Raw genomic sequence first — 13297 nt, 5'->3', positions numbered from 1 at the left:
CCCCCTTTGCAGCTGAGACTAGCCATGTGATCACATTCTGGACAATGGGATACTATGGCCACTTAAAAGGAAGGAGCAAGTCGTTCTATTCCCACAGCCTGCCAGCCTGCCATGTCTGATATAGTGAGCACCTGGTGAACCTTGATGGCCAGGCTCACACTGTGGAGCCCCACAGCCCACTTATGCTCAGAAATAAGCTTTGGTCACATTTAAACCACTTGTAATTATGTTTAAGTCATTTCTGCCCTAACTGATAGCCCTCAGCAATCATTTAAAGAGCATGTACTGCTTGTACAGCTCACAGTGTGGTGTGGGGAAAGACACAATCAACCAAAGGATTCCAGAGAATTCTATGTGTCTTGAAGACATCTGAACAGAGTGTTGTTTTGAGAGAAGCCCAAAGGATGAAGAAAAAAGCATTCTAAGCAGATGAAAGAATAAGGCAAAGGCCCTGGAGCAGGATGTGCCCAGCAAGCGTGAGGACTGGCAAAGAGGTTGCTATGGCTTCAAGGCCCAGCTGCTGCCTGTTCTTCCCTCATGCTCTCATCAGTCACTCTGTGGCCTCACAAGTTAGCCACAGTGGGCCTTAGTTCCCTGCAACCCAAAGAAACAAAACACAAAACCCACTTGAGCTCTGAGTCCACAGTGGGGCAGGGGCTGGGTCTGCCCTGTACCCTGAGCCTGACGCAGCTGGTGCTCGATGAATGTCAAGGAATGAAACCACAGTGGGGCTGTCACCAATGCCCCACTAGCAGCTATGACGATGGTGCTTCTCTGGGGCATTGTTCTTTCCCGCAACCTCTTCTTTCTCAGGGAGGTTTCCTCATGATATGGGTCAGCCCCTGGGAATGTCAGCCCTGGGGGAGGCTCCAGTGGAACAAGGTCGAGACCTTTGAGACCAGCCCAGAGGAGGATTGCACAAGTGTTGGCTTGGGCCAGAATGGTGTTTCAAAAATCTGGAAAGTTCCCATAAAATCCAGAAGTCCCATTTCACTTTAAAAATCAGACATTCTAGGCCTGACCTGTGGTGGCACAATGGATATAGCATCGACCTGGAATGCTGAGGTCATCAGTTCAAAACCCTGAGCTTGCTTGGCCAGGGCACATATGGGAGTTGATGCTTCCTGCTCCTTCCCGACCTTTCTCTCTTCTCTCTCTCTCTCTCTCTCTTTCTCTCCCCTCTCTAAAAATGAATAAATAAAAGTCTAAAAAAAATATGTCAGACATTCTGGCTACAACTAATGAGCACATGCCCTCTGGTCCTCCAGAAGCTCTGCTTTCCCAACCGAAGCTGATGGTGTGGGCTCTGGACCCAGCGGCTTGGGTTCAAATCTCCAGTTCTGCCCCTTCTCAGCTGTGTGGTATTAGGTTGTTAGTCATTCTCTGCCTCAGTTTCTCTATCAGTAAAATGGTGACAATAATACAAACTACATGGGTTGTTGGGAGAATTTAATGTTGTGATTCATCTCAAGTGTTTAGACATATAGTAAGTGCTCAATAAATGCTCAGTATTATTACTATCATTATTAGTCTTGCCTGCCTAACTTGTGAGGGCATTGGAATGAATGATCCATGGCCTGGAAAATTGTCAAGGTATTAGAAAATCAATGTCCATTTATTGAGCACTTACTGTATACTGACACTGTGCTAAGGGCTAATGTATTTGTCACTTCTCTGCCTTCACCAACTCCCATTCCTGGTTTGCTCACTCCATTCCAGCTATATTCATCACTTCATTGCTCTAGACTCATGGTGAGACAACCTCTTCCCCAGCCCAGGTACCTCAGGGCCTTTGCACTTGCTATCCCCCCTGCCTGAAATGCTCTTTCCCCAGACATCACATGGATGTCTCCCTAACAGCTTCTCCCTAACAGTCAGCTCTACAAGGGTAAGAATTGAGGTCTGTTTTGTTCACTGTTGTGTCTCTAGCACCTAGCACAGGGAGGTGCATATAGTAGGTACTAAAGAAATGATGTTAAATGAACAGACCCATTCAGGAAAAGGGATTCATGGTCTCACAGCCAGAAAGCACTAGGCAGGACTGGTGTCCCTGCTTGGCTGATTCTATGTCCTCCCTCAAGTCCTTCCCTCGTTGAGGCCCTTTCTCCTTTACCTTATAGACCCGGGTGATGACCTCCAGGCCCACAGAGCCCACCAGAGCCGCGATGTCATCCAGGAAGCGCCCAGGGAAGCGAAGCTTGCGGGGCGTGTCCAGCCGCTGACTCAGAATTAGGTGCAGGACCATGCTCTTCACCTGGGGGCCGGGTGAGAGCCAGGGCAGGACTTGAGGGGCTGTTAGGTAGACAGGGCTTGCCAGATGGGTATGGGGCTTGAGCGGCAAGGGAGCTGAAGGTGGATGTAATGGGTCCTAGGTGGGGCTTGAGCCCATCATAGTTCTGAGCTGAGAGCAGGGCCTGAGAGGCTGTGGGCGTGACTTGAGAAGGCCATGGGCAGAGCCTGAGTGGGTCCCAGGCCGAGTGAGTATGAGGGGCTGAAGCAGGTCTCCTGGGGTCAAGTCTGTGGAAAGGACAGGGCTTGAGGGGTGGGCTTTCAGGCAGTATGGACAGATTAAGGTGCGAGCTTATAAGACAAGAGGGGTCTTTCAAGGCACTTCTTGACGAGTTTTGGTGATCTCTCCAGTAGTACCAACGGGGTGTGTGTGTGTGTGTGTGTGTGTGTGTGTGTGTGTGTGTGTCTTCTCTCTATGGAATGAGTTTCAGGAAGTCTCTCTCCAAGGAAAGACCCCCTTAGGTGTATGTTATCTCTCTCTCTCTCGAGGCCATTTCCCAGGAGTCTCAGGTGCAATCACAGGGGGCTTCTCTCCCCAAGGAGAGTTTCACACAGGGGCCTCCTGCTCTCAGGTGAGAAGGTTGTCTTACCATGAGTTGGAAGAAGAACCAGGCGTGCTGCAGGACGGTCTCGCGCACAGCACTGCTGCTGACCACCCACTGCAGGGCCAGCTCCTCATGAAGCAGCTGGAGGCAGGAGATTGGGTCACAGAGAGCAGAGGCCCACCCCTGCCCCCTCTGGAAGGTGTGAAGGGGAAGGATGAAGCTGGAGGGCTTGGGGTTAGAGCAGCAGGAGGCCATGCAGGAGAGAGGGGACAGCAGTCAGATGTGCCTTTTCCCTGGCCTCTGCAGACCCTGCTGGGTTCAGAGGATGGGAGCTCTGGACCCCTTTGCAGGCCCCAGACCAAAACTGCATCACCCACCCCCTGCCTCCCACTACCTTCCGCACAGCGGGCCTTGGCTGGGTGGCTGGTGGGGCCGAGGAGGAGCTCTCGAGGTAGGAGGAGGTTCGGCTAGAGCTGCGGTCGATGGCCTATGATGGGATGGAGTAAAGAGGGTGGGATGGCAAGGAGGGGTTAGTGTGGGCGCGGGAGAGTATGGACAAGAAGAGAGCTGGTTGGCACAGGCAGAGGAAAGATGTGTCTGGTGGACAGACAGTGTGGCCATGGATGGAAAAGGGAAGAGTACGATGGAGGTGAGAATAACAAGGAAGACACAATAAGGAGGTGACAAGCGGCACGAACAGAACAGGTTAGAATGTGGACCGAGAGCCCGTAGGCAGGGAGTGCAGAGGTGATGGAGCAGGACCTGGCAGGGACAAAGGGCAGAGAATGGATGGAGAGGAGTGTAGGTGAAAAGAGGTAAAATCATCATGGACGGTGAAGAGAGAGGATGGTCAGAGGAGGTAAGAGTGAGTGTGGACAAGGAAGTGTGTGTCAGTGAGTTCAGGGGTAGACAGAGAAGGAAGAGAGCACAGATGTGGAGGGAGAGCATAGACAGAAGTTAAAGTGAGGCTGGAGGAGGAGAAAGAGGAAGAATGATAGGACCGAGGAAGTAGATGGTGATGAGAGTAATGGGAGCACTGAGGCCCCGGGTTCCAGGCCTGGCCCCACTCCAGCCTTGCTGTCCTCACCAGGCCTCAGTGTCCTCATCTGTGAAACGGTTATAGGGGCTCAAGCTCCACTCTCTCCTCCTCCTTTGTTTGTTTTGTTGGAAGGGAGGTGAGGCTGCAGGCAGGGAGAACAGGTCCAATGATGGGGGTAGGACCTGCCCAGGACTCGAAGCACTGGAGGGCCCCACTAGCTCCCACAGTCTCAGCACGCACCAGATGGGCCACCCACTACCTGGAATGCCCACCCTCTTGTCACCTTATCACATACTATGTGACCTTCAAGGCCCAGTTGACACCTCAGTGATCTGAGGGCAGTGGGGCAAGTCCTGTTAAAAATGTGTGTGTGTGTGGGGGGGGGCTGGCAGAACCCACGAACTCAGATTCCCAGTAACACTGGCTAAAGTCTGTCCAGAAGTCCCCCAGCCCATGCTGCTAATAGTCCCCTGGACTGCCATGCAGTGCAGGTCGCCAGAGTGATGGCACAGAGCTGGAACAGGGCCCAGGCCACGTGTGCAGAGAAACCGGTCCCTTGTTATTCTCATCTCCGTCTTCTCGCTACCCTTCAGGTCCCAGCAAAGAGAAGTCCGTAGAGCATGCAGAGGGAGGCTGGTGGCCCCAGTGCTTCTGTTTCCTTGCAGGCATTTTCATGCTGTACCCTCACATACTGGTGCATGTATTTGACTGGTGTCTTATCTCCCCCACTAGCCGGCAGCCAGGGGTGAGGCAGGGTTGAGAATCTATCTCACCAACAACATCCCACCTGCAATGCCCTACTCTCTCCCAGGCTTGAGACTGCTATGCTCAGCACTTTACTCTGACTCTTTACCACATCTGAAAATTCAGAGCCTGGGGTACAGGGCAAGCCTGTAGCAGAGCTGAGATTCACGCCCAAGTCTGTCTGAAAGCAAAGCCCCCCATGTACTAGGCACCTGGGAAGGGGCCGAAGAAAGGGAGCTGCCTTTGGATGACACAGGATGGGGGAGCCCAGAGGTTCAGTTCTATCCCCTTGGGAGACCATTCAGGCTGCTATGTCAAGGGAACAGTTGAGAGTCTTCTGAACAGAGTGGATTAAAGGGAAAGAGGCCATGTGGAGCAGTGAGGTTATACTGGTTGGATTTGTGTATCATTTACATGCTATTTACATATCACCTATCCCTTCTGTCTGTGTGAGGCTGTGGCCTATGTGGCAGCAGAATGCTGGTTAAGATGACCCTGTGATGCCAACTACACTGACTCCACAGACCCAAACAAAGGCAGGAGGGGTCTGCCAGCTCCTTCAGGCAGCCCTTCTAGGTGAGTCAGCCGCAGCCAGGGTGTAGGAAAAGCTCATGCTGAGGTGGGTTCACATGCATGCAGGGCAGGGAGGTAGGGCACCTGTCTGGGGTCGGCCCCGCAATAAGGGGGTGCCCGGCGCAGCACAGCCTTGCTGCCTCCTGGAGCATAAGCAGAATTCACCCAGGAGTGTGAGCGGTCGACACCCTGGAGATACACAGGTAAGTGTAGAATCCATAGGCAGATGACAAAGAAACCAACATGAAAAACCAAGTGTGTACACTGTCCCAAACCATATGTGTGCCCATGTAGGTATCCACATGCAACCCTGGAAAACTGGCGTGCATGTATGTGCATGGGGTGCATGAGTACATGAACCGTGTTTGCAAGTACATGGGACACACACATATCTATACCATATGCACACGCACCAAACATGTATATGTACCTATGTACATACACACATGGATACATATCCATGAACATACACACAGCACACATATACATGTATTCCATGTATGTACACTCATGGGACACAATATTTGTGCCTGTGTATATATTGCACGGAGCACACATACATGCAACCGTATGAATGTTTATATGAACAGGGCACACATGTATGTACCCATGTGCGCACATGCATGAGGAACACATATGTATGCACCCGCTGCACTGTGTACATACTGCTCTTTTTACAACCAGGCCAAGCTCCAGCCACCCATCCTTGGGTCAGCCCCAGAGTGTGGAGCCCAGTGTAAACCCAAGTCATAGCTTCCAACCTGTGACAGTCACAGCCTCATTCTACTGCCCAGTGTCAAGCCAGTGTCCATGCTGTTGTTTCCTGGCCTCCATCAACACTGGGATACTTCACCCACCCTCCTGGCAACCATGCACTGAGGCTGGAGGGTCCAGGGTCTCCCTTGGCCTACCTTGCTGGCCAAGATGCGGGAGACCTCATCGTCCACAGAGCCAGGGGCCACAGCTAGGTCAGGGTTGCTGCTGCTAATGCTCTTAGAGCGAGCCAGGTAGAGGCTTGCAGGGCGACCAGGGCCACGGCTCAGCGTGGCGGGCTGCAATGTCACCGGAGGAGCCCCTGAGCGTGGAGGGAATGTGGTCAGCCATCTGCCCACCAGCCCTGATGACCTGCCCCTTCCCAGTGGGCTATCTTTGGTGGAGTCATTTTCTTTTTCTGAACCTCCAAGATCTTCAGCTTTAAAATGGCCATAACTGCTTCTGCTTAAAAATAATTTTGGGAAGCCTGACCAGGCGGTGGCACAGTGGATGGAGCGTCGGACAGGGATGAGAAGGACCCAGGTTCGAAACCCGAGGTTGCCAGCTTGAGCACGAGCTCATCTGATTTGAGCAAGGCTCACCAGCTTAAGCCCAAGGTCGCTGGCTTGAGCAAGAGGTCACTCTGTCTGCTGTAGCCCCTGGGTCAAGGCACATATAAGAAAGCAATCAGCCTGACCAGGCGGTGGTGCAGTGGATAGAGCGTCAGACTGGGATGTGGAGGACCCAGGTTCGAGACCCCGAGGTTGCCAGTTTGAGCACGGGCTCATCTGGCTTGAGCAAAAAGCTCGCCAGCTTGGACCCAAGGTCGCTGGCTCTAGCAAGGGGTTACTCGGTCTGCTGAAGGCCCGCAGTCAAGGCACATATGAGAAAGCAATCAATGAACAACTAAGGTGTCGCAACGAAAAACTAATGATTGATGCTTCTCATCTTTCTCTGTTCCTGTCTGTCTGTCCCTATCTGTCCCTCTCTGTCACAAAAAGAAATAAACAAACAAATAAATAAAAGCAGCATTTAGGGCCACGGCCTGATTAAGTTTATGAAAATCTTCCACCACTCTCCACAATCCCACTACCAGGCCAAATCAACACTCTTGTATCTCTCAAAATAATAATAATAATAATTTGGGTGAGACTGAAAAACACTAAGAATAGTGCCTGGCACATAGTAAGTGTCCACAGTGGGTAGTGGTAATTATTACTTATTTAGCAAATGAGAAAAAAATCCAACTTTATTGAGTACTCACTGTGCCAAGTACTTTGCATGGGTTACTATGTCATTTACTGTTCACAGCACCCCCAGGAGGGGGAAGCGCCATTATTATTGCCATTTTACAAATAGGAAAACAGGCTCAGAGAGGTGAAGTCACTTGACCAGGTTCACAGATCTTGTAAGAGGCAGAGCTGAGATTCAAACCCAGGTAACCCTGCTTGATCCCTGCTTGCTGATTGGCTGAATCACCTGCCAGCAAGTATACAGAGACCACATCCCTGGGAGGGAAGCAAAAACTTATATCTCTGGTAAGGTGCTCAAACCAACCAAGGCCTATGTGGCCTCAGGACCTTTGCACATGCTGTTCCCTTTGTCCAAGATGCTCTCCTCTCAGATACTTTCTGTCCTCCAGATTCTCCCACTAATACTTACCACCCAGAAGGCTAGGTTCAGTACCAGGCAGTCGGAAGGCATAGTAGACATAGGCAGCCAGCAGTAGGCAGTGACCACGGGTGTCTTGGACAGCCTCTAGACTCCGATGTATAAGGCTGATTATATGAGCCATTGCTTCAAAAACTCCACGACCCAGGTTCACTGTCAGGCAGAGCAGAGGTCAAGTTATAGGGCTCTGGGCCTCCTACCTTCCTGAGAGAGACTTTAGGTTCCAAAAAATCATGTGGCCATCAGAGTTACAGAGGACCAGCTCTCAGTCCAGTGGTTTGGGTCATTTTCCATATGGGAAAACTGAGGCCTGAGAGGTCACCCAGGACCAGAGGACTGAGGCGCCATTTTCCAGATGGGGAACTGAGATCTGAGGCCATGCCTGCTCACCAATCTGGCCGCTGATGATTGGGGGCCGCACGACCAGATGTATGAGCTTATTCAGCACATGGTGAGAGAAGGTGATGAGGAACTCAGGGCTTGTGAGGCACAGGGCCGCCAGGCTGGCCCGCAGCTCCTGCTCCACGGTGCCCTCACTCAGCACACCATCCTTTAGCCGGAATGGGAAGGCGCCCTCCTCCAGGACATGCACCAGGGTGAAGAACTTGTCCAGGTATGGGTCCTGGGTGGGGGGTGAGGGGTAAGTGGGGATAGGCCAGGGCCCCTGATCCAAGAAGTACCCAGGGGATTGAGTTGGATTGGGGGCTGAATAAGCAAACACTGAGGCCTGGGATCAATGATTTGATTAGGACAGGGATGAGACATTAGATGAAGGAAGGTTGAAGAGAGGGGGAGTAACCACAGAAATAGCAAGGGACAAATGGTGGGGAGTAGAGACCATGCAAAGGGCCAAAGCCCCAGCCGGAGTGGCCACTGGCACTGCCACCCTGCCTGAGTCAGCAGCTCCCTGGGAGACAGATCCAGCTGACTGATGTCAAGTCCATGGCCCAAGATCAGGTCCCTCCCTGGTCAGTGGGGACTGTTGCCCAACTCCTGGATTCCCATTCCACCACCTACCTGGGGGTGCACAGAAGACACAGCCATGAGCTCCACACTGAACACGCCCTTGTGGCCATCCACCCAGCGCATGCCCGGCAGCGCCACCTGTGGGAGGGACACCCCAGTGGGCACTGGCTGGCCCTCCCCCTCAGATCAGGCCACCAGCCCCAGCCATTTCAACTATTGCAACACCGTAGCCTGAGGACGGCCCTGCCTAGGGGAGCAACTGGGCACCCTACCCCCAGTCCAGCCCTGAGATAGGGGGTGGGGTGGGGGCAGTTGGAAGGGAGCACGATGGGGGTTCTACTGGGCAGGCTGAGAATGTTCAACCCAGGTTGAACATTAATTGAAGGGAATTAAATCAGGAAATAGCATAATGGCAGACTTGATTAATGTCCAGGGGCATTAATGAATAGCTCCAGGGTAAGTGGGAGTGACAAAGCATTTGTGGAGGGGGGAGGGGGTGGCTGGCCCTGAAGTACTCCTGGGGGACAGTGATCAGGGAAGCAGGCAGGGCTGCTAGTGGGGGACAATGAGTACAGAGGTAGGGGCACTAATGAGGCAGCAATAGTGGGGGACAGGGAGAGACACAACAGGCAGGACACACAGAGGCACTAACAGGGGTGATGAGGCAGTTAGGTGCCCTGGAGGCCCTAACAGAGGACAACAAGGCTCCCAGAGGTGTTGATGGGAAGAAAGTCAGGGCATGAATGGGGGACCACAAGTAGAGTGAGGAATGCTAGTGGGGTTGGCGAGACACGGGGTGTTGGTGGGAAGGTGGTTAATGCATGCCCAGGGGCCCATGAGGCAGGACCTATGGGGGTCATGATGGCAGAGATGGGGAGCCAGGGCACGTACGTCTGGTGTGAGCACGGAGTAGCTGGGCGGGGGCTGGTCCACAGACACAGGGAGGCAGAAGGGACCTGTCCTCAGGCGGCCATGTTGCAGCAGTGGGATCCACTAGGAAGAGGCTGGGGTCAGGGGAGGGGCCCGACAGAGGCCGGGAGGGCTCGGGAGGGGGCATGTGGGCTGGCAGGGGCCTCACAGTAAAGCCCACAGGAGTCTCCAGGGCTGTGCCAGGCCGGGGCTGGCAGCTGACATGGTAGAAGGTGAAAAGCAGGTGGTGGTTCTCAGTCACACAGGCTGGAAGATGCAGCTTAAACTCCTCGTAGAACTCAGGGGACCTGGCGGGGCCAGACTGGGGTTCAGCTTGGGGCTGGGTTCTCCCTTGCCTGCCACAGCCTCAGGTCACATGTCCCTCCACTGTGGCAGGCCCCACTGTGTCTGCTCTCTGCCTCAGGTTCCCCAACTAGCACTTCCAGAAACTGACCTTCCATCCCCTCCTCTTGCTCCTGTCCCCCCATCAGTGCCCCTGTTCCCCCATCCCACCTACTTGTTGTGGTAAACCACCGGCGTGAAGGCCTCGCGGGTGAATTCACTGCAGCTGGACTTGCCAAAGATGACCTGGGAAAGCAGAACCATGAGGGGCCTGCCAGGGACACCTCACCCACCTCTCCTGGGCCCAGCCACTGACCGGCAGGGCCTGGCTGGGGTCCTCGCCCGCCATGTACTGCACTCGCACAGTGAGGTTGCGCACGGAGCCCTGGCGGCTGCTGAAGTTGAGGCTGTGCGGGTACACATAGAGCAGGTTCCTGTGGGGACCGGGGCGTCAGAGCGACAGAAGAGGCTGGGCTACAGGAACAAGCCTGGCCTGGGACACAGGGCGACGGCCACATGGCTGAGACACTGAGGGCTGGGTGAGGGGCAATCAGGGGCTTGGTCCGGAAATGTGACGGACAGAGAGCTGGAGACAGATGGGCACCCTCAGAGAACAGATGGGGAAACTGTGGCAAAGGGTGGAAACACAGAGCTCTTTGGAGGCATTAATGAGGCAATGGTAGGTGGAGGACGGGGCACAAACAGGTGCTCAGGGCTGAGGTTCCAAGGTGGCCTAGGTGGCCAGTGGTCAGGCATAAGCCTTGCCTGGGCTAACCTGCCCCTCACCCACTCAGGCTCCTGCCCACCTCTTCCCCCAGGAGAGGCCACTAGTTATATGACCTGTCTCTCGGGTGAGAACCTGAGGCTAGAATCAGAGCAGGGGCTGGGCTGGCATCAGAGGTTCGCTTCCCTCCCCAGTGGTTACTGTGCAAGCTCCAGCCACCCTCTGTACTTCAGTTTCCCTATCTGTATAATGGAGGCATCAAGCCTCCTAGCTGAGCCTCCATAATACCACCAAAGATGATAAACAATAATGACACTGATTGCACCAATCACTAATGGGGCACCCATGTGCCAGGCTCTGTTCTAAGCACTCAACATGAAATGAGCAGCTTATGAACATGAAATGAGCAGCTTATGAAGCAGAACTAATGCCACCCCCATTTTACAGGCAAGGGAAGTGAGGCACTTGCCCACAGTTATCCAGAGAGAAAAGTGGCAGTTAGCATTGATCCGGGGCATGTGTGGGTCCTGAGGTCGAGCTGTGTGGCCTTGAGAGAGTCTCTGCCACCTGCACCTACACCCCCAGCTCTCAACCAGGCCCAGAAGACGCCCGGCAACACAGGCTGTGTGAAGGGTAGGAGATCAACTACTGTAATGGCTGTGGAACAGCTCTGAGGAAACTGACAGAACTCACAAAAGCCTCACTATTATTACCATTATTGTTGCACATAGCCACAAGTGGCAAAACCAAAGCTCAAAGCCTCAGAGTCCCCCAGCAGGACCTCTGCCTGTCCTCTCCCAGTGCCCCCAGCCCACACCTGGCCCCGAGCCCCAGTCAGCATGATTGCAGCGTGGCCCCACCAGACATTTGCCTGATGCAACCATCGTGCCACTGCCAGGCCCTTGCACAACACAGGCAACCGACTGGCTGGTTAACAATTGACCGGGGGTTAAAGGGGTGTTGGAGCATAAAAGGAGGCAGCAGTGGCGCGTGGCTGCATCCCCAGCTCTTTAGCCATACCCATGCTCACACTGTGTCTGCTGTGTGCTCTGCCAGTGGTGGCTGGGCTTGCCTCTGCAGCCCCCGTGGGAAGCCTGGAGCCGGCACAGCACGAGGAGCTGACCCTGCTCTTCCATGGGGCCCTGCAGCTGGGCCAGGCCCTCAATGGTGTATACAAAGTCACAGAGGCACAGCTGATGGAGGCCAGGCATAGCCTAGGCTTCTATGGCCATGCACTGGGCCTCCTGGGGCAGGAGGTCAGCCAGGGCCGAGACGCAGCTCGGGAGCTACAAGCAAGTTTGTTGGAGATGCAGGTGGGCACTGCAGTTGGGGTGTTGTGGGGTGGGTAGGAACTGCAGTGGAGTTATGTCTGGGTTTACCCAGGAGGAGGGGGTTCCTGCAATACAGTACTTTCAGTATTAAAATCAGGCATGTCCCAGGCAAACAAAGACCAGTTGGTCATCCTACTGTCTCACTATTGATCAGATGGAAGAGGATGATCTAAAGCTGCAGGCAGAAGCCACAGCCCAGACACTGCAGGAGGTGGCCCAGGGACAGCAGGTGCTACGGGAAAGCATGCAGCAGCTAGAAGTCCGGCTGAGAGGCACTTGGCTGGGACATGCTCGCCAAGAACTTGAGGCCTTAAAGGTAAGATGCTCCCAGCCCTGGGTGAGTCAAGACCCTGAATCCCAGCCAGAACTTGCTTCTAGAGAAAGTCCCAGAGATCCCACCCCTCACATCCAGGTCAGCCTCCCAGCACCATGGTTTCTCCCATGTGACCCAGGGCAAAAGCCATGTCTCTTTCTGTGTCTCAGTTTCTCCATTTGTAAATAAAGGTAACACTGAGGTCAGAGTGGAGCCAGAGACTCAGTGCAGATAAAATATTCAGCATGGGGCCAGGAATGTGCTAGGTACTCAATAAATGCTTATTTTGAATAACTGGTTACATTTCTTGATTGTCCAGTAAGTACCTAGCACTGTTTTGTGCCCTTTAGTAATCCATATCAAGCTCATAATTCCACCAAATGAGTTCCATTTCTTCCCCATTTTACAGATAGGGAAGTTGAGGCCAGAGAATGGCAGTGACTTGCAGGGTCACACAAATAGCAATGGAGAGGGAAGGCTTAGGATCAGGGGATAGGAGGTGAGGTGGCCCCCAGCTGAGCTTTCTGTCCTGACTCAACAGGACCGTGCTGACAAGCAGAGCCACATTGTGTGGGCCCTCACAGGCCATGTGCAGCGACAGAGGCGGGAGCTGCTGGCACAGCAGCACCGGCTGCAACAGATCCAGGAGAGGTGAGCCAGGATGTGATTGGGCATGCTGGAGAATTGGATTGGGGTAACGGGGAAGCTGGATAGGAGCCCCCCGGCTTGACTGAGCCTCATCTCCCTCCCAGACTCCACACAGCAGCGCTCCCAGCCTGAGCCTTCCTGGCGAAACTGAGGACCAGTCATGCACCAAGGGTTGCTTCCACGCCCCGTGTGGCCCTGAACAGGGAGGAGCTGCCTGTCTGGGGGATTGGCCAGGCTGCCAGGCCCCACTTCCGGCCACAGAGCAGAGACAGAAGCAGGTGGGGACGAAGGCAGAAGACATGGCCCCATTGAGGAGGGTGAAGGAAAGACATGTTTCCTTTCATGCCAAAAGACCCATTAAAGCAAGCAGCAGCATTTCACCCTGGGTGTCTGTGTGTCTGGGAGAAGAGGGGCCTCACTTTGCACGGTGCCTGAATGCCCCCATTCATG

At 53.9% G+C, this 13297-nt stretch overlaps 2 protein-coding genes across 5 annotated transcripts in view; one reads left to right on the top strand and one right to left on the bottom strand.

Annotated features, from left to right (window-relative positions):
* The window catches only part of DOCK6 (dedicator of cytokinesis 6), a 42198-nt gene that overhangs the window by 13913 nt on the left and 14988 nt on the right, over nt 1-13297 (bottom strand). For 2 of the 3 annotated variants that reach the window (XM_066345900.1, XM_066345892.1), the window contains exons 15-26: nt 10148-10265; nt 10007-10077; nt 9659-9797; nt 9472-9573; nt 8632-8718; nt 8005-8236; nt 7606-7767; nt 6102-6265; nt 5275-5379; nt 3229-3321; nt 2880-2975; nt 2114-2254 (exon numbers count right to left, since the gene is read on the bottom strand). In XM_066345900.1, the coding sequence (XP_066201997.1) occupies nt 2114-2254; nt 2880-2975; nt 3229-3321; nt 5275-5379; nt 6102-6265; nt 7606-7767; nt 8005-8236; nt 8632-8718; nt 9472-9573; nt 9659-9797; nt 10007-10077; nt 10148-10265 (1510 nt within the window). The remainder of the gene's footprint in view (nt 1-2113; nt 2255-2879; nt 2976-3228; nt 3322-5274; nt 5380-6101; nt 6266-7605; nt 7768-8004; nt 8237-8631; nt 8719-9471; nt 9574-9658; nt 9798-10006; nt 10078-10147; nt 10266-13297) is intronic. The other variant, XM_066345904.1, reaches the window with a different exon arrangement.
* ANGPTL8 (angiopoietin like 8) lies at nt 8125-13215 on the top strand. 2 transcript variants are annotated; one of them, XM_066345975.1, is made up of 4 exons: nt 8125-8227; nt 12041-12202; nt 12741-12850; nt 12952-13215. In XM_066345975.1, exons 1-4 carry the CDS (start codon nt 8201-8203, stop codon nt 12977-12979), a joined length of 327 nt encoding a protein of 108 aa, XP_066202072.1. In that variant the 5' UTR covers nt 8125-8200; the 3' UTR covers nt 12980-13215. The 2 variants fall into 2 exon arrangements, with proteins under 2 accessions (XP_066202072.1, XP_066202065.1); XM_066345968.1 differs by lacking the exon at nt 8125-8227 and adding an exon at nt 11470-11868.

Source organism: Saccopteryx leptura, chromosome 1 (assembly GCF_036850995.1).
Source record: "Saccopteryx leptura isolate mSacLep1 chromosome 1, mSacLep1_pri_phased_curated, whole genome shotgun sequence".
In the NCBI taxonomy this organism is placed as follows: Eukaryota; Metazoa; Chordata; class Mammalia; order Chiroptera; family Emballonuridae; genus Saccopteryx; species Saccopteryx leptura.
Note: the sequence above shows the minus strand (reverse complement) of the source record. Positions and strands in the feature narration are given on the sequence as shown.